The 26,101-nt window shown below is 40.7% G+C and overlaps 4 protein-coding genes across 16 annotated transcripts; all 4 read left to right on the top strand.

The window, feature by feature from the left end:
• Window positions 1-121: 121 nt before the first annotated feature.
• On the top strand, window positions 122-2,758 carry LOC108108141 (protein ROP). The gene has a single exon (XM_017216068.2). It carries the CDS (start codon window positions 300-302, stop codon window positions 2,091-2,093), a length of 1,794 nt encoding a protein of 597 aa, XP_017071557.1. The 5' UTR covers window positions 122-299; the 3' UTR covers window positions 2,094-2,758.
• A 263-nt stretch (window positions 2,759-3,021) lies between these two features.
• Window positions 3,022-4,204, top strand: LOC108107908 (replication factor C subunit 2). Its single transcript, XM_017215725.2, has 2 exons — window positions 3,022-3,239; window positions 3,292-4,204. Exons 1-2 carry the CDS (start codon window positions 3,075-3,077, stop codon window positions 4,120-4,122), a joined length of 996 nt encoding a protein of 331 aa, XP_017071214.1. The 5' UTR covers window positions 3,022-3,074; the 3' UTR covers window positions 4,123-4,204.
• Window positions 4,205-4,529: 325 nt separating this feature from the next.
• Window positions 4,530-16,819, top strand: LOC108107907 (ensconsin). 12 transcript variants are annotated; one of them, XM_017215713.1, is made up of 16 exons: window positions 4,530-4,637; window positions 5,232-5,285; window positions 5,397-5,504; window positions 7,070-7,326; window positions 7,387-7,526; window positions 8,156-8,271; window positions 8,757-9,014; window positions 9,702-9,842; window positions 10,646-11,005; window positions 12,585-12,758; window positions 12,822-12,991; window positions 13,051-13,878; window positions 13,942-14,172; window positions 14,230-14,594; window positions 14,651-14,814; window positions 14,876-16,819. In XM_017215713.1, exons 1-16 carry the CDS (start codon window positions 4,595-4,597, stop codon window positions 14,890-14,892), a joined length of 3,426 nt encoding a protein of 1,141 aa, XP_017071202.1. In that variant the 5' UTR covers window positions 4,530-4,594; the 3' UTR covers window positions 14,893-16,819. The 12 variants fall into 12 exon arrangements, with proteins under 12 accessions (XP_017071202.1, XP_017071201.1, XP_017071203.1 ...); XM_017215712.1 differs by having other exon boundaries at window positions 10,646-11,311; XM_017215714.1 differs by lacking the exon at window positions 5,397-5,504.
• Window positions 16,820-17,564: 745 nt separating this feature from the next.
• LOC108108101 (myophilin) lies at window positions 17,565-25,924 on the top strand. Of its 2 annotated transcripts, none has more exons than XM_017216003.2 (3): window positions 17,565-17,808; window positions 24,647-24,988; window positions 25,102-25,924. In XM_017216003.2, exons 1-3 carry the CDS (start codon window positions 17,755-17,757, stop codon window positions 25,270-25,272), a joined length of 567 nt encoding a protein of 188 aa, XP_017071492.1. In that variant the 5' UTR covers window positions 17,565-17,754; the 3' UTR covers window positions 25,273-25,924. The 2 variants fall into 2 exon arrangements, with proteins under 2 accessions (XP_017071492.1, XP_017071493.1); XM_017216004.1 differs by lacking the exon at window positions 17,565-17,808 and adding an exon at window positions 24,499-24,587.
• Window positions 25,925-26,101: the final 177 nt, after the last annotated feature.

Genomic DNA, 26,101 nt, shown 5'->3' with positions numbered 1-26,101 from the left:
CTGAAAAATACAGCCGAAAGTTCCATGAATATGGACTCCATCCATGGTAGTGAACTTCGCTAAGTGGAACCTAATTGGAAATACCTACTTATTGGTAAATGTTATTAGTCATCACGCAGCATCTGGTCACACTGTGGTATAGTCATCAACGAAAAAAATACACATAAAATTGGCCAAGGAATAGATAAAATTCTTTAGGCCAAGTTAATACACAAGAAAACGAAAACCAAATATATAAACTCTTAGTGTGTTCATTATATAGTTGCCTTTGCTCCCGTGACCAATAATTCGCAGTGAAAATGGCCTTGAAAGTGCTTGTGGGCCAAAAGCTAATGAATGAGGTGGTGAAGTATAAGCCTCCAGCCCCCAAAAAGCAGGGCGTTACGTCCGCTGCGGGGGCGGGTGGTATGGAATGGAGGGTGCTGGTGGTTGACAAACTGGGTATGCGCATGGTATCTGCGTGCACCAAGATGCACGAGATCAGCGCCGAGGGAATCACTCTGGTGGAGGATATCAATAAAAAGCGAGAGCCTTTGCCTACGATGGACGCTATTTATTTGATAACTCCATCGGATGAGTCAGTGCGGGGGTTGATTCGAGACTTCGAAAACCCCGCAAGGCCCATGTACCGCTATGCCCATGTTTTCTTCACAGAGGTTTGCCCCGAGGAATTGTTCAACGATCTATGCAAATCATGTGCTGCCGGGAAGATTAAGACCCTTAAGGAGATCAACATTGCATTTTTGCCCTATGAATGCCAGGTATTTTCACTGGACTCGCCGGACACTTTTCAGTGTCTCTACTCCCCGGCTTTTGCTTCCATAAGGAGCAAGCACATCGAACGGATTGCTGAACAAATAGCTACTTTGTGTGCTACTCTGGGAGAATACCCAAATGTACGTTACCGCAGCGATTGGGACAGAAACATTGACCTGGCTGCTTCGGTGCAGCAAAAACTGGATGCCTACAAGGCCGACGATGCCACCATGGGCGAGGGTCCAGAGAAGGCCCGATCCCAGCTGCTGATTCTAGATCGTGGATTCGACTGTGTGTCTCCACTTCTGCACGAGCTCACTCTCCAGGCCATGGCCTATGATTTGCTACCCATCGTAAACGATGTCTATCGCTATACACCCGGACCAAACCAACCGGATAAGGAGGTACTACTCGACGAAAACGACGACTTGTGGGTGGAGCTGCGTCACGAGCATATCGCTGTTGTCTCCACCCAGGTGACTCAGAACCTGAAGAAGTTCACCGACTCGAAGCGCATGGGTTCGGCCGACAAGTCCTCGATGCGCGATCTTTCGCAGATGATCAAGAAGATGCCACAGTATCAAAAGGAGCTGTCCAAGTACTCCACCCACTTGCATTTGGCCGAAGACTGCATGAAGTCCTACCAAAACTATGTGGATAAACTGTGCCGTGTAGAGCAAGATCTGGCCATGGGCACAGATGCCGAAGGCGAGAAGATCAAGGATCATATGCGCAATATTGTGCCTATTTTGCTGGATGCCAATGTCTCGAACTACGATAAAGTTCGCATTATTGCTCTTTATGTGATGATTAAGAATGGAATTTCCGAGGAGAATCTAACCAAACTGTTTACTCATGCCCAGCTGTCGCCCAAGGATCAGGATATGGTGCGTAATCTTAGTTGCTTGGGCATCAATGTCATTGCAGATTCGCGTAAAAAGGTGTACTCCGTGCCGCGCAAGGAGCGCACCACCGAAAGCACCTACCAGATGTCTCGCTGGACTCCGGTGATAAAGGACATCATGGAGGATTGCATAGAGGATAAGCTCGATCTCCGCCACTTCCCTTTTCTCGAGGGAAGGGCCCAGAATACCAATTATCATGCCCCGACCAGTGCCCGCTATGGCCACTGGCACAAGGACAAGGGTCAGGCGCAGGTTAAGAACGTGCCCAGGCTCATTGTCTTCATCGTGGGCGGCGTCAGTATGTCCGAGATGCGGTGCGCCTACGAGGTAACTAATGCAGTTCGCAACTGGGAGGTCCTGGTCGGCTCTTCACACATCCTGTCGCCCGAGATCTTCCTCAGCGACTTGGGTAGTCTCTCGAAGGAGGACTAAATACTTATTGGATCATATTCTTGTTAAAGATTTTGTCACATTTAACGTGTTTAAAAATAGTTTGTTATTCCTTACCGAAGGTTCAAAATGATTCCTTAAGAAATTATTATACTAATTACATATTGCAATATAAACATAAAATACAAAACATAAATTATATACGCATTACATAATATATTAAAATTATATAGTATTTTATTCTTAGCCGAATATAAATAAATATTAACTTCAATAATACGAGTAGTATTATTTCAATTAAGCCCCTATACTGGCTCTTATACTGTAGTATGAAAATTAGAAAACAAAACAGGACACGGATTTCACAGCACCATAAAATATTCACATCGGATTGCTACAAATTAAATGTATTTCCGAACTTAGTCAAATTTTAAAAACATTTGTGGATGAGCCTGTGTAAGATTATACGCATATTCGGCAAAATGACATCAGAAAATATTTAAATGTTAATATTAAAGATAATACATTGAACCAAATTGTCTAAAAATCCCATTTACTTTTCAAAAACTTATGATAATTTGAAATTGTTTCAATAGTCGTATATAATTCGAACTATATATTAAAATACAAGTTCAAATTTTTGGCACCTGATGCATCTAAATGTATTGTAATTTCTTCAATACCCAATAAAGCTTACCAAAAACTAACAAATTGTTTCCAAATTAATATTGAAACTCTTTAGTTCTTTACAAATCGGAAATCTCTAATAAACTAAGTCAAAGAAGAATTTTAGTTTTATAAGATTGGTTAATTTTTTTAAATATTACAAAATAAACAGAAATCTACAAAGTTTTTCAAAATATTCAATAAACTCACGAATTATTAATCATAAAATCGATAAAAGTGTGAAAATATACTAGAACAAAATAGCAAACACTCGTATTTTGGCGCCCAAGATATGGTCACATTGCAGCCCCACGCTCAAATTGTTTGTGTTTGCAAATTTATAAAATTGCAAATAAAATGCCGGAAGAACCCGAGGTTATTGCGGACGACAAGCGGAGTCATTTGCCTTGGATTGAGAAGTACCGTCCGGTGAAATTCAAAGAGATTGTAGGTAATGAGGATACTGTTGCTCGTCTCTCGGTTTTCGCCACCCAGGGAAATGCACCAAATATTATTATAGCGGTGAGTTTGGAAGGATTAAAGCGTGTTAGCAAGTACTAATTGTGATATATAGGGTCCTCCTGGCGTGGGCAAGACCACCACCATTCAGTGCCTCGCAAGGATTCTCCTGGGGGACAGTTATAAAGAGGCGGTGCTCGAACTTAATGCCTCCAATGAGCGAGGAATTGATGTGGTGCGGAATAAGATAAAAATGTTTGCACAGCAAAAGGTGACATTGCCGCGTGGAAGGCATAAGATTGTTATTCTGGATGAGGCGGACAGCATGACAGAGGGTGCCCAGCAGGCTTTGCGTCGCACCATGGAAATCTACAGCAATACCACGAGATTTGCTCTGGCATGCAACACCAGTGAGAAGATCATAGAACCCATACAATCTCGCTGCGCCATGTTGCGATTTACCAAACTTTCCGATGCCCAGGTGTTGGCCAAGCTTATTGAGGTGGCGAAATGGGAGAAGCTAAACTATACGGAGGACGGACTGGAGGCCATAGTTTTCACCGCTCAGGGTGACATGCGACAGGGACTAAATAATCTGCAGTCCACCGCGCAAGGATTCGGTGATATCAATGCGGAGAACGTCTTTAAGGTCTGTGATGAGCCGCATCCTAAATTACTGGAGGAGATGATTCATCACTGTGCCGCTAACGACATTCACAAGGCCTACAAAATTCTGGCCAAGCTGTGGAAACTTGGTTATTCTCCGGAGGACATCATAGGGAACATATTTCGCGTCTGCAAGCGCGTCAACATTGATGAGCATCTAAAGCTGGACTTTATCCGGGAGATCGGCATCACCCACATGAAGATCGTCGACGGAATCAACTCATTATTGCAACTTACAGCCCTCCTGGCCAAACTTTGCATAGCTGCCGAAAAACATTAATTTTGTATGCGTATGTCTATAGAGTAAGATTACTGAATTAACTTCTGGAGTGGAGTCTCGATTAAATAAAAAGAAAACGGAGAAATTTTGTCAATTTAAATTTATAGCAAAGCACAGAAATAATAAGTTGTCTATTATTATCCTTTAAAAAAAAAGGAGTCTTGAAATTTAAATTGAAGTATCAATATACTAGTTTTAGTTATTAAATTATACTGCCCAAATACTATGAAAATACAGTTTTATATATTGTTACGGCTAGATGAAACGATCGTGTAATGCAACGTTATACTCCTTCAATATTTTATTTAAGGCTTAGCATTTAAATATTAAACGCTCTAACTGTTAAATAACATCTTTAGTATTTTTATCAAATTTGAAGCAACATTAAAGTATTTTTCCATAGGCCGCATTGCATGGTAAATAGCACCAGGTCACCCTGGTCACACTGTTTGCAGCGCTAAGTAAAGTGAATATGGCGAGTCTTGGGGGCGAAAATATTTCAAATAATCCAGAAGGTACGCATTGAAAACAGCCTTTGTCGGGTTCGAAATCGTAGGATAAATCCCGTCGCGTAGGTGGTGATCGAAAATCGGACAGGATTTACGCGTTTTCGGTGCCTTTTCAAGGGCCAAAAAGTGCTGGTCGACTGCGCAGCAAAACGGCACTCACACCACGGCCAAAAAGCAAAAACGGAGTGAAAAAAGAGAGAAAAAGAAAAGCCAAGAAGCCAGAAGTGTCTGCCCCCTCGAAATGGGTGGAAATTTCGCTGCCCTGCCGTGTGTTTCGGGTTCCCCCGATTCCGATCCGGAGTTTTGAGTTTATAAATAAGTTCCAGTCTGAAAAGAAGGAAGAAGAGAGAAGGAAACATACATTATTTTCCCGTATTTTTCTCTGTCTCTCGCTTCGTCATCGCAGCTGCTGCTGTGTGTTTGTGTGTGTGTTTTTTGTGTTCCCTCCCTCCTCCGCTCTTTCGCCTTCTTTCTACCTTTCCTTTTGGCAAAAAGGGAAAAACGGAACGGCAATTGATTTTCCCACAAAAAAAGTCCGTTTAAAACTCCGGAAAATACCAGTCAATTGACCAGTCCACTTTTTCGTAATTCTTTTTGCAGTGGAAAACACATCCAAACGAGCCGAAAGTCGCGAGGGCAGCGCCGAGCGAAAAGGTAAGCCTAAGGTTCTATGGGGATTATCTTGTGGGTTACATAAAATCGGCACATTTATCTTCACACGCACTATATTAAATTGCTTTAAAATCACTTGAAAATCAACTCCAGCCCACGCATTCGCACCTGCCAAGATCACGGGCTGCAGCGCCGGCGCAACCTTGCATTGGTTCGCCCAGGTGGGCGGGCAAATCTCCGCCAGCGAAGACGACTCTCAAGGTAGTTGGCATTCCTTTCTGGCTCTTCTAAAGAGCTACAGCCACGCCCTGTACCGCTCCGCCTCCAATAACGCACGAATGCTCTAAATGCTTGCCGCATGATCTCACTAACAAATAAGACCATAGTCCGCGTTATCGCGATTTTAACCCTCGGAATACAGCTGTCACTGGTCTGTTACAAGTCTAGAACTCACTGAGAACCACTGTTTTGCCCATATGAAAATCTCCTTATCTATTCTCTTCATATGAGTTTACTTTACCTACTTGTTTGACCTTTACATATGCATTTAGTTTAAATAAAAAAGAATCTTGAAATATATCTCTATGTAATGTCTATATATATAAAACTATTACGAGATTAGAAATCTTTCTCATTGAAATCGTATTAATTTTTCTCACAAAACTGTCACGATCCAAAATCACAGCTTCCAATTGGTTTATTTATGGATCTGTACTGTCTAAGTCGATTTAAGAAAACAATTTCAAGATGATTTTCTCCTATAAAAACACAAAATTTCTTTCATATTAAGTATTTATTGTGGGAATATAATGAATAAGTATTTAAGAATTTTGAATTAATATGACAAATTATGTTCTTATAATATGAGTTCATAATGAGTTGTTTGAGATATATCAATATTTACCAGCCTAACGAGTAAATTACTGAATGTCAACAATGTGCAAAAAATGAAAAAACGATGAATTTTGATTTCCTCTCAAAAAAAAGAAATAAAACGCCCAAATACAAAAGTAAATACAAAATTGATTTTCTCTAGGGAAAAATCAATTGCAGATTTCTTGTCCTTCCAAAAGCTCCGCAAACTGAACACACGGAGGGTTAAGATTAACGAAAATTTAATTGCGACCTTGACAGATGATAATTTTAAATTTGCTCGAAATTTTTTTTTGCACCTGTAACGAGTGGCAAGATTGACTTGCAGTTGTTTCTTGGTCGTCTCACTTACGTCATGAAATACCAAAAATATCTTAACCGATAAGGCGATAAGAACCGGTTCCCAGTTCGATTATGCAGACTTTCGCAGCCAAACCGCATGTTACCAATATTATTATTATTATTATTGTTGTTTATTTTTTGCATTTTTCCTCCCCAATGTCATTTCAATAGAACAAAGTGTGCGCTTGCATTAGCTATTTGCTTTCTTTTTTATTTATATTTTTTTTTTGTTCGCCCATTTCGCACATAGGCAAATGTGCGGCGTTGACGGTGGCGACGGCAGCGTTGTTGTCCATGTATTTGTGCCATATTTGTTATTGTTGCTGCTTGCTGTTAGTTTGTCAATTGACCCACAAAGAGCGAGTGTACATCACGTCGATGACGTCAGCTCGCGGCTCATGTAAATAGCTCGCCGGCAAAAGTCGAAAAATGGGGTATACTCGTATATTAAGCAGATATTTATTGATTTCTTTTCGGCCACAGGTAGCAACTGCTGAAAATAATATACCCACTTTTATTTGCTTGCGAACCGTAACTTGTTTATCCAAATTCGATTTATTTCCTTATATGTGCGAATGAGAATTTTTATTAATTTGCTGCTATGCTTTTAGCGTCCAGAGACCGCGAGGAGAAGCTAAAATATGCCCGCGATCGACAAAATGAGGAGCGGCACCGAAAAATTGAGGAGCTGCGCGCCCAAGCGGAGGCCGCCCAGCGGTACCGTGAACAAAAAGAAGAGGAGCGCAGGCGACGCATCGAGGAGATCAGAGTACGAGACACAGAAAAGCGCCATCAGGTGGAGGAACGCAAAAAGGCCATTTTCGAGGCTGAGAAGGAACGTCGTGAATACATCCTCAAAAAGAATCAGGTGGTTTGCTCATTTTTGTCCCATTAAAAACGTATTTTAATCTTTATTTAATACCCAAAGGAACGCGAATCCCGGATAGAAGTCAAAAAACGGGATAGAAACTCCATCGGCTTCGCTTTTGGCTCCTCGACTCCCCGCCTGCTGGATGTGCCCGCGGATTATGGCCTGGTATCGCCCAGTGCCTTTTGGGGTCAGCGGAGGTGAGATCCGAATGAAAGTTATCTAAGCACAACGCCAAAAGCTCTCACAAAACACACATATTTGCTTTTAGCCATTCATGGCTATCTAGACTGGTATTTTAGCCAAGTTTATCTGTATTTCATGTTGCACATGACTAATTATCGCTGTACTTTGATTGACATGCTAAATTGGGGACTAGAATTTTCATTATTTAATTTGTATTATCAGTGCTCGAACTTTTAGTAACAAAATTGTTTAACGACATAATGCAATTGATTTTTAAATAATACTTGCAATTAATCAAAATAATTATTATTATAATCATGGTGAAATTTTACTATCATTTATGATAAGAAATAAATTCTAGAAAAATCGATAATTATTACTACCTATCTAGGATCAATGATTTTATAATACTACATAAAAGTCTACTACATAAAAGTCTTGAAAGTATTATAAAATCATTGATCCTAGATAGGTAGTAATAATTATCGATTTTTCTAGATGTTATTTCTTATCATAAATGATAGTAAAATTTCAACATGATTTGGCAATAATTTTATACTTAGCAATTGAAATGCAAAAGAAACACTTTCTATTGACTAAATGACTAAAGACTATAGATACTTATATATCATCTTCCCTTCAGATCCACATCTATATCGAACGTAGCGGGCGCCTCGCTCTCACGTCGAAGTTCAGAACGTGAACTTACCGACAGTGGTGCTAAGAAGCGTGCCTCCTCATCGACGGACCGACAAGATGGTGAGTCTCGATGCCCCCGGCGGCACTTCAGTCACCTCCGAAACAGATATACACACACACTTTTAAACACTCCACACTCGCTGAGACACCAGCAGACACACATAATGAGATTAAATTTTACTTTGCAGTTATCGTTATCGTTACCTTAGACACTCGTAAATCTTGTAATTGACAAGTCCCCGTTATTGTTTACATGTGCCCCGCAAATTAGAGATTTCTTTAACCCCTTACTATGTTATCTCCCACTGTGCCCAGATGGTGTACATGTGAATTACTATTTATATATATAGATACAAACCCCGAGCACCCACAGACTTCTCACACGGCACGATCAGTTCTCTTTCCTTCTTTATTATATATTTTTATTTTGAATTTGTTTTCCAATATGATTTGCACCCAAAAGCAAACAGCAATCACACCTCTGTAACGATCACCTTTTTCTCTCTGAAACTATGAAATCGAAAAAAACTACCGACTTCACACAGATCATCGACGCAAGTCTTCCTCCATGTACGAGGTATTCAATTGGGGCTATTCCAATGACGAGCCGCCCAAGCGGTTCTCGCTCTCCATCGCCGGCAGCGAGATAAATATCGATGGGCCGGCCAATCCCAATCCGCCGCCCACTTCTTCCAAACAAACAACCAACGCGCACAGACCTACAAATCTCACAACAACCACAGCTACAAGCACCACAACTGAAGGCCACAACAACTTTAACAACCATAACTCGTATCGTAAGGGTGAGGGTTCTTCAACTCTTCTCAGCTCTACCTCGTTCTTAACCCCTCTCGTTCTGACCTCGTTTTTTGTTTTGCCGTAACCCTTAACCCCTGTAATAGTAATCGTAACCCCCGCAGTAAGCTCTTAACTCGTTGTCTCTACTCCCTAACCCAAATCAATGGCATGTCTTGCGACCCTCAGTTTTGCATGATGTTTTTACGCCCTCCAGTTTGTACAGATTTCAAGCGCTCTTTATGGAACCTAATCCCTCGAAAGCAGTGGCCGTCTATAAAGAATTCAACGTAGTAGATCTCCAACAGCATGGTTATTTTGTACTGAAAGTTTTTGCACTGGATTAAAGTTAAAGAAATCTATAAACATTATAAACTTATTTCTCAAACAGTTAAATTATTATTAAAATTCTGAAAAGTAAAGTAAATTTTAAGCAAAGATAAGTAAACCACTCAACAATTTATTAATTAAATTAAATTATTTGTTAAGCCGTAGGTAATCCCAGTGTAAAAACTTTCCAATTTTTAGCTATTTTCGCTTTTGGTTTCTATCGTTCCTAGTAATTAAGTTTCTTTTATGACTTTGAGGCCGAAATCGCAAGTGAATCATTTCGGCAGTTGCATCTATAAATCCAATATCCAAATCCAAAATCATGTACAAAACAAAAACCAACAACCCAAAACCGAATATTGCAGAAGATAGCGTTGACTCATCACCCATGGTGTTCCGAAGCGTTTACCGCAGGAAAACGGACCTCATGCCGACAATACCCAGCCCCCGAGACGGGCATTATGGTTCGCGAAGCTCCCTGAGCACCACGCCAGCCAGAACCCCAGGTAAGACCCACCCAGCCGATTCCCCATCCTATCCATCCACTACACACTCCAATAGCAATCAGAATCATGCCATGCTCATCCAGCGATCAGCTTCATCGTCTAGCTATGCATCATCAGCTCTTCATTCGACATCCTTCCATCCAATTAGTTGTGTTTTCTTTTGGTTTAGCCCATTCCGGACCAAGAGTTGCCCTCAGCCCCTGACCTTATATCTGTTGATTTCCGGGTTCTTTGCTGTTTAGGCAAAGGAAAAGTGAGAAATTGAAAAGGAACACACTCTCCTCCAGGCACCTGAAACACCTCCAAACACAAGAACTTCTTTACAAGCACCCGAAACACACTGTAAAAAACACATCCAGCCACTTGAATACACCTTCTTAAACACACTTACTTGTAAAACACACATTTTGTAGCCCAGTTTGTCCACATCTTTTTGTGACGTCTTATTGTAACTGCAGTTGCGTTCCAAATAGTAGTGCTAACTTGATCATGAAATTTTAAAAAAATATATAAAGAATATTATACAAATTTTTATTACTTGAGAGTTTCTACTATATATTTCCTTCTGGTAATAGCTGATCCTTTAATTTAAATAATTCTTCTATAAAATATTTCAAATTTTATGAATTTTCAACTTAAAACCTTTAATAAACTTCCTAAAATAGATATACTTTTTTCAAAGTCACTTAATATTATTTTGAACGCAACCGTGAGTAGATAAGTATAGCTTCCTAAGGATCCGCAGCCAGAGCTAGGCTCGAAAAGATTCACGAAACCATTTTCAACTTTCAACTGAACCGCAGGACGGGCCTACTCGATGAACCGCTTGGACCAGCTGGCGCAGCCGATTCGCCGGAACGGAGAGCACATGCGGGCGATTCTGGAGCGAGAACGGCGCGAACGGGAGCTAGAGATGCTGGACGAGACTGCCTCGCTTGGCGGAGGAGGGGGGCGACGCGGTACTACAGCCAGTGCTCGAGCCAGGAGGGCGGGAAGTGCCGGAAGCGGAAGTTCCAGTGCCGCGGGAATCATGTCCCGCAGCATGACTCACTTAGCCGGAGGAAATGGCCAGCGGGAACGGGGAAAGTACTCGCTGGGCGGCGGCATCTCGACCAGCTTCCGACCGCTGGCCAGCGGAGCCGGAGGTCAGCGGGAATCCACCAGTAAGAGCATGACACAGATTAGCAGTTGGTCGGTTTATGGCAGCACAGCACCACAGCAACCACCACCCAACCACATGCACTACCTGCGCCAGTCCACACTTGGCCTGCAAACTGCGGCAACTAAGAAATACCTCCAGTCATCATTTGCCTCAGCCTCATCCTTCAACTCCGCATCCTTACGCGCGAACGCGACTAGGCGTGGCCGACAGCAGCAATATGCGAACTCTACTAACCCCCACCGTTTTCTCGATTTCGATCCCAACTCATTGTTGCTCATGAACTCTGCTAGTTTGTTAGTGAATGCAGGTGTGTGCGATTAAAACAAAAAAAAACCAATCAAATCGAAATCAAACATCTCGAACTACCAACCAAAACCCACCAATCCAAAAACACACTAGCACCTCCACACTCCCACACACTAAATGTAAAATTTAAAAACCTCTGCAGATTGCGGATAGCGTTGTAGCCATCTACCCATTTTCCGCGTACTTACTGATAGCCACCACAAGAACAACAATTCGCGCACCACAATTGGCTAACTTGAACTTTCACCACACCCCAAAGAACACACAACAACAATTTACACCTGTACACCCACATAGGCTTTGGTTTTCTAGTAGATCGATCTGTAGAAGGCATACGAAGAACGACCGATCGAGGTTGTCCTCAGTTCATTTGAGCAGCAATTTGTGATCCAATTATCATTGCATTCGGTTTTTAAATATCTTTTTATATTAGAAAATTCCATCCGAAATCCGTCCGTTTATTGCGAAATACCTTTAAAAACAGTAAGTGCTTGCTGTTTTAATCTTTAAACTTACGATCTGATAACTTTTGCGCTAAAATAGTTAAAATAGATTATAAAGTTCGTTTAAGGCTTTCAAGGCATTTTTAAAATTTCGAAAGTGATTTCAAGCCTAGTTGAAATATTTCCTTAAATATTTATAGGTTTTTAAACGCACTGTAGTTGTCAAAATTCTATATTCATTTAGGATCATCCTCATTACATTATCATATTAGATCTTCTTGGGATTTCCCTGGTCCATATTGTCTGCTGCCTGTCACCGTCTGTCGGTCGTTTCGTTCGTATGTATCCATAGTTACACTTATCTTATATCGGTTTTTATTACACGGTGAAGCGAATCAATTATTGTTATTATTATTGTTAATCTCATTTTGATTATATTTATTTTACATTTTAGCCATCAAATAACATTAAAACCTCATATAAACATAAGTATCTATGAACTCAGTTGAGCCTGAGTTTAATCTCACCCTGGTACTAGGTATATGTTCTTTGGTCCTTGGTTTTTATTTGGTGTCTTCTCATTATGTTTATTCGCCCGCTATGTGTAAGAACTATAATGTTTATTGTCTGTTGGTAATTTGGTTAACTTGTGTCCTAAATTTGGTTTTGTGTTTTCCCTGTGTTTCCCCTGCAATAATGGTAAACTCTGGTGACGGTCACTACTCACGTACGCTTTATTTTGCGCTCCACATAAGCTCATCCATATTGACACCCCTTACCCCTTGAAATCGTTTATCCCTTAATGGTTCTAATTAAATTCGGATTCCTTAGGCTCGCGATCGGGAAATGCCACACCCGGCGGACACTTCAATAGCTCAAGGCCCGGCAGCGCCATGTCCACATCGACAAACATGTCCACATCCGGGATGGTGCCTAGGCGACCGGCAACGGCACCCAGAAAACCGAGGCCCGCCAGCATCGCAGGAACGGGCATGTCCCTTGAGGGTAAGTCCGTATAAAAGTACTTGTTAGAAATAATAATAATATAATATAACCCCGTTCCCGCAGAGATTAACAAACTTAAGAGGGATCAAAAGCCGCCCGTGAAAACGACAGCCGCCTCGCCATCCGCACAAACGACACCCAAACGAACTGCAAACCTGATGTCCACCTCCCTGATCGTGACCTCCAGTTCATCGCGGTTGAGCAGTGCCGAAAAGAAGACGCCCTCGAAACGGGTAAGATTTATACTCTATGAAAACCCACTACAATAATTAACTCTGTTATAAACTTGCAGGATCCTCCAGTACCCAAGGCAGCATCTGCTTCCAAGGCTCTGCCAAGCCGCACGGCCAGTTCCGAGCGCATCAGTAGGCTAAACAAGGAGCCAAAAACCAAGGATACCTCTGCGATGACTAGGTCAATGATCGTTACTAGCAGCAGTACCACAACCATCACAAAAGCGGTTCCTGCCCAGGCAGCACCCGCACTTGTTTCCGCCCCTGTTCCCGAGCAGAATGGCGTGGCAAAGGAGACTGAAAAGTCGCCCGCTGAGGTGCCAGTTCCTGTGGCAACAGTTCCTACCGAGGTTCCTGTTGCTGTTCCATCTGTAAGCAAGGCCGAAAAGGAGGCCCTGAACTCGGAGAAAACGGAGGAAGTGGCGCGCCAGGAAGCGGAGGAAACCGTAGTGGTAGAATCTGTACCCGAGGCCTTGGTTACCTCAGTTAATGTAGAGGAAAAGTCCGACGAAGGAACTGAAAAGGAGGCTCCCAAGCCCCAGGAGCAGGCAGTGCCTAAGAAACCGTCGCGTAGCAAGGAGAATTCAGAGGTGCGAGAGCTTACTCCGCCAGAGGGCGCAGATCTAATGACCGCTTCGATGATGGCTAAGAAGATCACGACCGAGGAGGAGGCCAAGGCTGCTTTGGCCGAGAGACGACGCCTGGCCCGCGAGGAGGCCGAACGACAGGCGGAATTAGAGCGCCAACGACTGGAGGCTGAACGCCTGGCAGAAATTAAGGCTCAAGAGGAAGAGGCTGAACGCCAGCGCCTGTTCGAGGAGGAGTCCACTCGCTTGGCCGAGGAACAGCGACGTGGCGAGGAGGAGCGCCTGCGCAAGGCCATCGAGGTAAGAGGGTGACGCCCAAATAGAAACAAAGGAATCTAATTCATTGCTTACATTTGTTAATAGGAAGCCCAGCAGCGTGAGGAGGAGGAAAAACGAAAGCGCGAAGATGAGGAGAAACAGCGCGTGGAGCGCGAGGAGGCCGAAAAGAAGGCCAAGGAAGAGGCGGAGAAGCAGCGCGTTGAAGTGGCCGAGCGCCTCAAGCGGGAGGAGAAGGAGCGCGAGGAGCGCCGCAAACGTGTGGAGGCCATCATGCTGCGCACCCGTAAGGGAGGTGCTGCCACAACACCCTCCAAGGTAAGAATAATAGAACAATATGCAGAAAATGTCCACTAAACAAACTCATATTTTCAGGACGCTAACGACAAAGCAGCCCCTGCTGCACCGGCTCCAGAGAACAATAGCAGCACCAACAGCAGCGTTACTGGCAGCAGCAACAACTCGGCTGAAGGATCGCCCAGCACCGCAGATTCAACGCCAGCTCCCGCAGCCACGGAAACTGTACAGGAGCCACCCAACAGCCAGGCGATGTACGAGCAATCGGTGCTAGACAAGGAGAACTCGCTCATTAACAGCTTCTCCACAATGATCATTGATGAGAATGCTAAGAACCTGCAGCAGGTGAGCAACGGCAAGTTGCTGGTGGACTTCGATGGCACCAATACTGTTCCGGCGGTGGCCAATGGCAATGGTCATATCGAGAATGTCAACAACAAGAAGTAAGTGAAACAAATTGCCTCCATTTTAGTGTTTTTAACCTAGATATAAATTTTAGTGACATCAATCTGCTGCAGGACGTAGTTGCTCCGGTCGCCACCCAGTTGATAGACCTGAGCATCGAGTCACAACAAGATCTACACCTGAACAACAATAACAGCTTGCTGACGAGCACAGCGGCAACCACCACGCTAGTCACTGCTGATAGTCACGAGAATAAAGGTACCCTTGGTTTTTCTTTGATCCAAATAGTTCTGCAATTGACCTTCATTTATTTATTCAGATATATCGCTGCTGTGAATTGGATGAGGAAACCAAACCTGATTGTTTTCTAAACCTAAATCTTGATATAGCTAAATATGTGTGGAGTTGGAGTATTTATTTATAGGATGAGATCTATATAGGAATGCGAGTGGAGAGTGCGACAAATTATGGTTACTAAAAACAGGAAAACGTAAAAGCTTATAAAAACCTATATATATTTAAACGTACACATTATATAGATAGAGCTGAAAAAGAATCAGAACGGGGGTAAGGATAAGACCGATCCCAAGCAATGAACGGGAAGGATTAGCAGCTGAAAGTTAAATTTAGTTAAGAACTAAGACAAACCCTAAAAGAGAATGTGTGAGAGATGAAAGAGATCCTACCCAAAGTTTGGGGATCGTTTGCGAAGCAATTCAATATCAAAGAAATCTGTTTGTGAAGCACTAAAACTAAGCTAAAGAAAAGGAACATTTGATGCAATTTTCGATTCGATTCGATGCGTTTCGATCTAATATAATTACAAACTCGCTTCAAAAGTTGAAAGTGCATGCTTACATTGAGTATAACTTGAGCCAGAGAGCAGACGTCGATGCAGCGTATATAATTGAAAATTATATAAAATTAGTAGACAAACCCCTAGATTAAAGAACAACGCGAGATTCTACGGGGCACCCAGATCAAATTTTGTGTGCCGGGCCCCTAAGCGAGCAATAAAAGAAGACGAAGACGCGGTATCCACATACCATTAACCCCCCACATCCACATATTCAGCGCCTCACTGCTAGGAGGGCACTCGCTCCCCTCTTTATTTTTTGCCCAACTTTGCACAGTTGTTCTGTAAGTTAAGTTTACTACGTTGAGCCAACGAATCGTGAGGTATTATTTATTAAAAACAAAAACGAAACAAACGATAAAAAAAAAACATAGAAAAAAAGGAAATCGAAAGAAAAGGAGAGGAAATTCAATTGAAATTATTTGCTGATACTGTTTGCATATAGTCGAGCAGATATAGGTAGCCTGTAAACAATGAAACAATTACACACGGATATATACACCCACTGTAATCACAGATGTCAGTGCTTGATATACACATGCCTAGGTCTAGTGGAAATGGCAGTACCATGTAGTAGGAGTCCAAAATCTGATTATGCTTATGTCACCTTTTATTATAGTAAAGTTCTCTGTATATTATTGCGTCTTTTTTGCGTCTACGTATATATTTTTTGGTAAACAATTTTTTATATATATACACACATTTATATTTGTAATTTGTATTTATCCATGTGCAAAAATAAATTATGATGATTATTTTTTAAAGAGTCGTCCCCCTCGAAGCATGCATAACAGATTGTAAAAAATAAAAAATCGATTTATATATATAAATATAAAACCATACCCCATAGTCTACGAACTCACACACCCACTTGTATCTGAGCGAAAGGGCCTTAACATTTAGTAGGATGCATGATCGATGCAGATCGGTTATAGAGCGATAGCAGGCAGAATCGGATCGGAGAGAAGACATTTTCGAGCGTTTCGCATGCGGAGACCGTTAATAGATTAATATATTATAATGGCAATATGTGTATGCAACTAATAAGCCCTAACTTCTAGTTAATTACTGCTTTCCTATGTTATAAACCTAATGGCGATATAATCAAAACAAAAGACAAGCCCACATAAATCAAATGTGTATGCTACCAACATAACAAACCTTTAAAGATCAAGCTGAATTATGTATTTTTAATATTAAATATATCACACACACACACCTACACAAAAGAACGAACACGACAAACAGAACAACAAATTACACAAGCAATTCCCCCTTATTTATTTAGAACCACAATGAAACACTAAAGAAATTCGCTTCTTATCGTAAAACCACAATTGCATAATTTATACGATTAAACAAAATATATATTTATGTGAATAAACTGTAACTAATTCTCAAGGCAAACTTTTAAGAGCGATTTGCTAACTTGTTGGCTTCCAGAAAGTCCCTCAAAATGTCATGGTCATCTGAATGGAATGCTGCTGCAATAACTTTTCGATAAGACGAAACATGGGAAGTAGCGAATGGAATTTTACTCTGGTGGATCTTTATCTTATCAGTTAGTTAGTACACGTTGAAAAATGTATCAAGAGTTTGGAAAAACAATCAAACAGAAGTTGGTTTTAGAATCCTACGTTCAAATATATCCCTTATCTCTGATATTTGCAATCTAAAACACATTGTCCGAAAAACATAAATTAAAAATATTTTTTTTCAGTGCGCGATAGTTTCGGGGGTTACATTTTATTTCAAAAACAACTGCCGTTAAAAAAGGCGGTATGACATCATCAATTCCATCACAACAAATCAGCTGACGCTGATAAGCCACCGAAAACAAAATAGGGAGAGCGCAGCTTGGAGCTTTTTTACTCTCTTTCCAGTGTTGGGAAACACTTAGCAACGTACCTAGGTACCGTTTGACGTGAATGATTAATTTTATTATTGTTAAATTATAATTTAATATTAAAAACTGTGGTAAACAAAATTATATTATATAGAATATGTTGATTTTGATTTAAATGTCTTTGTCTACTTTTGTCAAGTAATTTCTTTAAGAAACACTTGGTACAAATAGCCTGTACCGTATACAACACTATCTTACGCAGAGCTATCTCCAGAGTGTGAGAGGTTTCGTCGGTCTCCCCGATTTCGACGCCTTTCAAAACGCAGTAAGCTCTCGTTGCGAACGGACGTACCCCAACTAACTTGGCTTTAACCCTTGTGTTCCCTCCGTTTTATTCCGCGGCAAACATTCCAGTGGACAGTGGTGCACCTAAAGCCCAAGACCAACCTACATTTTAGCTCCCTGCAAACCCGTTTCTCCATCAAATAACAAAACCATGGCGTCCAACCGTGCAGCCAAGTCTGGTTTCGCCGCCGAGGCCCAGCGCAAAGTACGTACAAACTAAGCCCCCCTTTCCTTAAAGTAAACCCCACCAAAAACAAAACAACAACACACAATAAACAAATTGGCCGAAAAATCCACTTTTGCATGGGTGTGCGAGAGTGAGTTTGGAAGCTGCATTGACTTTATTTGGCGCTACGACGCCAAGTTTTTATCTCCGCGCGCCAAATGCCAAAAAATTAGCTAAAAATGGTCTTGAAATTGCCAGCGTCTAACAAGGAATGACCTCATTTCTTTGATAAGTCGAACAAGTATATAAAGATATATACAAATATATAGATGAATGTACAATATAAACACACGTACATGTGTGATGCATGCGTAATTGTAAAGCTTCAAGATGATTTAGGTGATTTTTAGGCATTGTCAGTGCGGGTGAATCAGTTCGAGAGTCGAACTAGGGAACTACAGTTACCTATAAATCAAAAATTATTAAAGCTTTAGAAATTTCTAGTTTAGTGTTGTTCTTAATATGAATCATATGCAAGAAATTAACATTTTTTTTACCACAATTTTAGTTTTTAGATTCATCAGGATAATCTTAGGTTTTGGATTAAACAAGTTTAAGATTAAATATTATTCATACTTGTACTTCCTCTTCTGATATACAATAGCATTGAAAGATTTAATAAGCATAATCATTTAGAAAACTTTGTAGCAATTAAATAATTCCGACTGTAAAACGGAAGGGAGACAGTTTTTGGATGATCTCAACTGCAATGCAGTATTGTAGCTTCCCCCTTGTAAATTGACAACATTAGTTCCGTCCATTAGCAGCACTTTGCATTAAATGCACTCATACAAATGCATTGGGTTTTTGTGGGGGTACTTGTAGTACCACTCGTACCCTTCGACAATTTAGCCCTCGTCAAGTCGGGGTTACGCAATTCAAGCCGCCCCTGGACAAGCCAGAGTGAAATTGTATATGTCGCCGGCAAAGGGGATTAAGTGCAGTCCAACAAAAAAACTACAGTTACAACATTGCCCAAACAAAGAAAAACCAAATAAAAATGGGTAAAAAATGGGAATTACCATAGCCGAAGTTTCAGATACCCTTGGGGTTTTTACTATACTGAAATATTTTGGTTATGCTTTTCTTTGGCTCTCTTATCTGAAACTTTTCTACCCGGATTTCATTTTCTTGAGTCAGCCATTTACCAAAAGACCTTGTTCATCGGTATTATCTACATTCGCACATTTTTAAAGCACAGTTGTGGTTAAAATTGTAGTATCCGGTTAAATTTTCTTATCGAAAAGCTAAATTGACATTGTTTGGACGTGATTTAATTAATTAATTTATCACTTAATGAATTAAAAACAATTTTAACCTGATTGGAACTATTGATATATAAACATGAATCTTTAAAATATCAGTATTTTTATGGCTTATGTGTGGGCTTTATTTATTTTTACCCTATATATATGTTAGTTAGAAATAGGGATAGGAAGAACCTTGGTATAGGGTATATGGTATACCAAAAAGCGAAAGAGAGGCGAGTGTTGTTTCGGTTTCCGCGATGCCTGAAAGCGCAGCTGCTGGCGCGACTTCAAACCAAGATCAAATGGCTCCCCCAGGAGCTGAAGGCGATGATGTCATCCCTACCAGCTGCCTCTCCTTCGTCCACCTCGATTCCTTCCCCCGGTTCACTCGACTACAAAGCGTCGTTAGTTTTGAGCACATGAATGCGTTGCCGGTCTCAGGGAATCACTCATATCTACTAGAAGGTACGCGTTCGGGTTTACGGGTGAGAGGACGTAGAAGCGATAGCAGCACCTTTTCCAACACATGAGCACTTAAAAATGAGTATGTGGCGTAAGCAAACAGCAAAACAAAAGTGAGGTAAAAACGTAAGAAAACAACATTTCTGTTTGCCTCTTGGCTTGGGTTCTCTCCACAGCCCGTGCTTGCTTGCGTGTGTGCTTTTCCCGACTTTTATAAGCAGTCACCGACAAATGGTCATGGATCTCAAATTTCGGCCAAGGGATCCGTTGCCCCTTTAGTTGAGCAACCCTTCCATCGGATCCCAGCACCTTAATTACGGAACCACTTTTCCTCAAACTGAAAGCACCAGCTGACACGAATAGTTTTAGGTATAAGAAATAGAGGTTTCGAGTTACTCGAAATATGTTTACCATCTTGTAAACAAATGTTTTCTAAGATGTCACAGAGCTTCATAGTAAAGTAAACTATCTTAAACTTTTTAAACAAATTATTTTATGAAGAAAATTTTATATTAAACCTTACGAAAGCCAGACTGTAGTTAATATGCCTCCCAATTCCCTCCATGCTCGCAGCTGTATCTCAGTCATTGGAACCTTGGCCACGTACTAATCACCTGTCCAATTTTGGAGCCAAGAATCCACACTCAATTGGCAGGAATATATAAAAGACTGTGTACATTTGTACATCCGCAGCACGCAATGTGCCTGCCTCTCTCCCTATATCTATGTAGGCACCTCTATCAGTGCGGGCGACACGTAAATGGAACACTTGGCCCACATGAACTCCGTGGTCGTAGTCGTTCTCCCCTCCTAGATGGGGATCGGAACCCCCGTTGTCGAACCCCCAAAACACTTGTTGGCCGTCAGTCACCGTCATTTTTTTAGATAAGCCATAAAGAGTCGCGGGAGGAGGTCGACAACGGTTTTATCATAAATCAAATGTTGTTTTGGATTTCCGGTGAAACTACTCTCAGTACCGAAAACACCTCGACAAATAAAAAATTGGGTTCTCTTTGTGTGGACAACCACCTCCTCCAATTCCTCCTATCCCTCCAAACAGGCACTCGATTTGGGCTTACAACTCACTCAACTGAACTGAACCTGGTCATAAACCAGACTCGAAATCATATAATTGACCTCGTTACATTTTTGCGGATTTTGTTTATGTTTTCGATGTGGCATTTTTGTCGTTTTTCCATTTATTTATCCACCCAAAAGATATCGGTCAGCAATTGTCATGGATCATGACACATCGCGAAAGAAAGCGAAATCGGCTGGTAGTGAATAATCACCAGATCTGTCCATTCGGTGGATTGATTTTCGAAGCCGGGCTTACGTAATGTGTAGTGTGGAGTATCTGTTTGCCGACTGTTGATGCGTCAACTGCCAGCGATCCCTTTCAAAATACACACATTTAACTAATCATCACCATCTACGCTAAAATATTGCCAAAGTTCAAATCCAAGCCATAACGACGCCATGACATCATCGGCTTCAAAAAGCCATCAGCCAAGCAAAACGTGCCCCTGTCTCTGGTCTCTAGTCTCCGGTCTGTGGTATCCTACAATGGATTATTATGCAATGATCATCAGTCTGGGTCCCTCGCGGGTTTTCGGTTTGAATTTATAGAAATACTCATTGGATGGGCGGAAACTTCCGTCAAATTTGCGCCTGCGATTTCTGTTGAATTAGAAAACGTTTTTAGAATTCCAGAACTACCAAGATTCATACTATTGGCTGGGTTCTTTAGACATTCCTTATAGTCTTGTGAACTTTTTAAAAATGTTATAACATCCATGGTACATATTCATATCATTCGTATCCCCAAATATAGGAAACTTCCATTGGTCTTCAATCAGTGTTTTTTTAATAACACTTAGAATTCTTGGAACTGTCACTGAATTGTGAAGACTGAATCATGATAAATAAATAAATAGTTATGTTGTGCCGAAAACATTTTCACTTTTCAAGTGGCGTAGGTGTGAATTAAATTGAATTCGCGTGGGCAGGCCCTCTCCCAAGATATTTCTTATTCGGAGTTTGGGTTTCTGCTGACCCTCAGTTTTTGGTTTTAGGGTTTTTGGAAAGCGAAGAGGAGCATACGGGAAGCTTGCCCAGCCAGTTTTCAAGTCATTTTAATTTTAATTTCACTAAAAGCCAACCAGGCTTGGCTTAGCATGCCTCGGCCACTAATGCGCATTGCGTGTGGAATGCCATCCACCCAGAACGTACTTGAAAATGAAAAAGAGGCCCAGCCCCATGTTACACTGTACACCAAAAGCTGGGAAATTAATTAGGTTCCTGAGTCGGCTGAGCATTTCATTGTCACGCCGTTTTTGTAATTGTCCGTAATCGTGGTTAATTCATCAACTGACCCATAGACCCAAAAAAAATTAGAAACATAATAATTTTGGTTAGAAGAAACATAAGGAAGCCGTTAAAACGACGTCATGTCTAACGGCAAGCGATGACCAACTTTTAAGTTCCGTTTGCAATTATTGTTTTTCAGATTTCTCCGACTACTCTATCAACCGGCAGTTTTTGTCTGATATTCTTGACTCTCGATAAGGCAGTACGTTCTAACCAGCTGTACATATGTTTCTCTACAAATTTCTATAAATGTATATATGGGTGTACACCATTGCTGGCTGTACTTTTGCCCCGGCATTCGATCGTCGTTGAATTTCGAGTCGACCTCATAGCGCTAAACTAAACAAAAAATACAAATGAAATTCGCTGGCTGATGGCTGAAGCTGACTCATTAAAACAGCGCTAAAAATATTTTAATAAGCGGGGAGAATGAGGCGAAGCTTCGAAGAAACGGCAAAATAACTTGGCTATTCTTCACCATTTTTCATTTAGTTCCGAACATTGTTTGACTGTCTGGGACCACCAACTGTCAAATTTGTTTTGGGGTTTGTTTGAGAAGATTTGGAAGATTTTTAGAGATTTTCGAAGTAAAAAAACGTGTAAGAAACGATCGGAATTCATTAGGCTCTTAACGGCTTTTGGTTAACGATTATGTATGGATAGTATGCATAAAGTTGGCCGCAGAATCCCATAAACATATTTATTCCTAATCAAAATTTATTCATCTGCCCCGAGGGTGTCAATTTATCTGCCATCATCAGGGGCTCTAAGTTATGATCATCAACTTCTTGGCTTCGGCCAGATTCTCGAACAGAATGTCAATCAAAAATTGTTTTTTTTTTTATTAATTGTCTCACGCTTCTTGGGGCTTTTTTGTTGGATGTGCTTCGATGATGGATGATGCTATTATTTGGTTCCATTATTTTCTCTGTTGAGCTCTAATGAACTGACCTCTGCTGTTAAGTGCTAGACCGTTATACCTCAAAATTCGGACAAAGCAATTTGTCCAACGGTCGATTGCAATTATTGATAATCTTTAGTTTTTACTCAGTAAACTTTAAAGATAAAGCCATTTCCAAATGATTACCATATTCGCCGCTTCTATTCTGCCTATCTCAATGAGAGATCTGTGGTTTTTTATTGAGTTCAAACCACGAAAGAGTCGTAAATTTTGATGTTTCCAATAGCTTTTGACTTCTGTTGCTAAAGAGGAAGAGTTGTATTAAGATGGAGTGGGTTAAATAAAATGTGAGCAAAGTGCATTCACCTTCACTAAGTACACACAAATGCGGTGAAAGCTTCTGGTCTGTATTTCACTTTTTTTTATTGCATCTACCCGTCACTCCCCTTCAATTTACGAGTTTGCATTTCCCCACGGCGGGCGATAAGGAGTGGAATACAACTCAATTGGCGACAAACGTTCCATTTGTTTTCTCTGAGATCATTCATTTTAATAGACTTGCCTGTCAGAACAAAAATCACACAAACTAAAGAACAGTAATACAATGGCGGGTAACATAATAGTTTTCTTGGCCAACTATGTAATAATTTGTTATTTGTTATAAACTATTTATAGAGTTATCGTTTGGCTATAGAAATATTTTTTGCCTTTCAATAAAAGATATAAAGATATGAACAACAATGTGAGAAAAGCCAGATAAGCAGACTGTATCAGTTATTTACTTTTAGCTTTATAAGTATTAACAAAAAATCCCAAATATATCAGAAGCATTTTTTCATAACGAAGCCAATAAATTTTCAGTTTAATTAACATCTAAAAATCAAAGTTTAAAAGAAACATTTATTATATTTATCCATTCTCCATAACTAGTTTCCTTTTAATTCAAATAATTTAAACCTCTACCACCATCATTTTAACCGCAATTGTTTATAGTACTTAAACTTTCTGATAAAATGGCAGCTAATCTGAAATCTATTAGCGACAGCAATTGAATTCAATCAAATAAAACAAATAAATACGTGTTAAGTGAGACGATCAGATATGAACCTTAGTTTGCTAAACATTTTGATTTAGATTTTTATTGGCAAGCCAAATGGAAACCGAACACGCAACGATTTTGCGGTTTGTTTTGGGACTCCGGCTTTTGTGGTTTTGCCAAGCGAGTGGAAATGGCAATAGAAGTGGGGGCCAGCTGCTCAACAAGTGGCTTTTTGTCTATGGCCAAAATCGGTGCGAAGGACGCCCAAACGGCCGGTAAACTTAAGACTATATATGGTCAAGACGTTTAGATTTAAAGCAGCAGCAGAAACAGCAACAGCTCCCAGTCGAAGCTATCGGCATTGGCAAATATGGATACTTACTATTCTACCTGAGAACATTCGAACGTGACTGACTTTTATAATTTAAGCAAATCGAATAATGGAAAAATGGGGAGCGGCGACGGGAGAAATGAGAACTGCAATCTTATCCTTATCAGAACTTGAAATATAACCGCCAAATTGTCACGAGTGTGAGACAAGGGAAAGGTGGAGAGTGTTGTATGTTTATAGCCAATTAGTGATAACTCTGCTATCAGCGATATTTCATGAGATAAGCGTGGGGAAATGGCCCAGAAATAAAATAATAGTCTGTACTTGATTTAACCCTCCAATTGGGTTTCAGTCTATCAAGTGCAGCAGCCAGGCAAAGAATAACCCAAAATGTACCAGTCCAAGGTTATACGAAAACTTTTTCCCATAAACAATTTATGCTTATTAAATTTTCATATTTGTAGATCAACTCCAAGTACAGCGAGGAGCTGGCCCAGGAATCCCTCGAATGGATTAAGGCCGTCACCGCTGAGCCCATCAACACATCCGGCGACACCGACAACTTCTTTGAGGTGCTCAAGGATGGCGTCATCCTGTGCAAATTGGCCAATGCTCTGCAGCCCGGATCCATTAAGAAGATCAACGAGAGCAAGATGGCCTTCAAGTGCATGGAGAACATCTCTGCCTTCCTTGCCTGTGCCAAGAACTTCGGAGTGCCCACCCAAGAAACCTTCCAGAGCGTCGACCTGTGGGAGCGCCAGAATCTGAACTCGGTGGTTATCTGCCTGCAGTCGCTGGGTCGCAAGGTGAGCTGATTACTACTGTTTGCAGTGACAAATGGGATTAAAGATTATTTTGTTGTATTTTTTAAGTTAATAATAATATAATATTAATGATACTATTATCATATCATCCATAGGCCTCGAACTTCAACAAGCCATCGATTGGACCCAAGGAGGCCGACAAGAACGTGCGAAACTTCAGCGACGAGCAGCTGCGCGCCGGCGCCAATGTCATCTCCCTGCAGTACGGATCTAACAAGGGTGCCACCCAGTCTGGCATCAACTTCGGCAACACCAGGCACATGTAGATCTGCGTCCTATATCCAGGATTCTCCGCCCCATCCTTCGCTCTCAGACATTCCGCAATAAAAGACCAAACCAAAACGCCAACATCTTCCGCAGCCGCTTTTGGGTTCCATACTTTTCACGTTTTGAGCTAAATTTTGGGTAGAGCCCTTAAATGATATATAATACGGATATATATTTATGATACCAATTTGTATTTGTATTCCAATTGACCAGGCGTATGCTGTTATGTAATAACATAAACTACTTTAATTTAATATTATTAAGTACGGATCTTAGGATGATTTATTCTATTTTCAACATTTGCATTTGCTACACGATCGTTTTTGGATTATATATATTTCGTTCTATATAAACCGCACTCAGATTCTGTGCCATCGAAGACAGTTGGAAATTGTCCCAATGCAAAGTGAGATAATAAGTGATCAACGGATCGAAAACGAAATGAATTGTGTTTGATGAAAGTGTCTTCTATCTCGTAGAGTAACGATTACAATGTTGTTTCGAACTAACCACCTGAATATAAATCAAAAACACAGAGCATTTAAAATAATGTATTTACAGGCAGAGCAAATATACCGTGTTACACACTTTTGAAAGATCTATTTTAAATAATGTCCCCTGTTGAAAATAAATAATTATTCTATTAACATATATTGCTGTTTGATTTATTGTTATATGGATGGTCATTCTTGGGATACTCATTTTATATAAAAAGTTGAAAAGATTTTAAATGAATTTAATTTATATTGCTGAAAAAAAATGTATCGAATCAGAGTTACAGAAGAAATCTCTAAACATTTTCGTAAATTAAATAGTAAGCTATGAAAA

The sequence above is a fragment of the Drosophila eugracilis genome, unplaced genomic scaffold, assembly GCF_018153835.1.
Source record: "Drosophila eugracilis isolate 14026-0451.02 unplaced genomic scaffold, ASM1815383v1 contig_2088, whole genome shotgun sequence".
NCBI classification, from domain to species: Eukaryota; Metazoa; Arthropoda; class Insecta; order Diptera; family Drosophilidae; genus Drosophila; species Drosophila eugracilis.
This window is presented reverse-complemented; position numbering and strand designations above follow the sequence as displayed.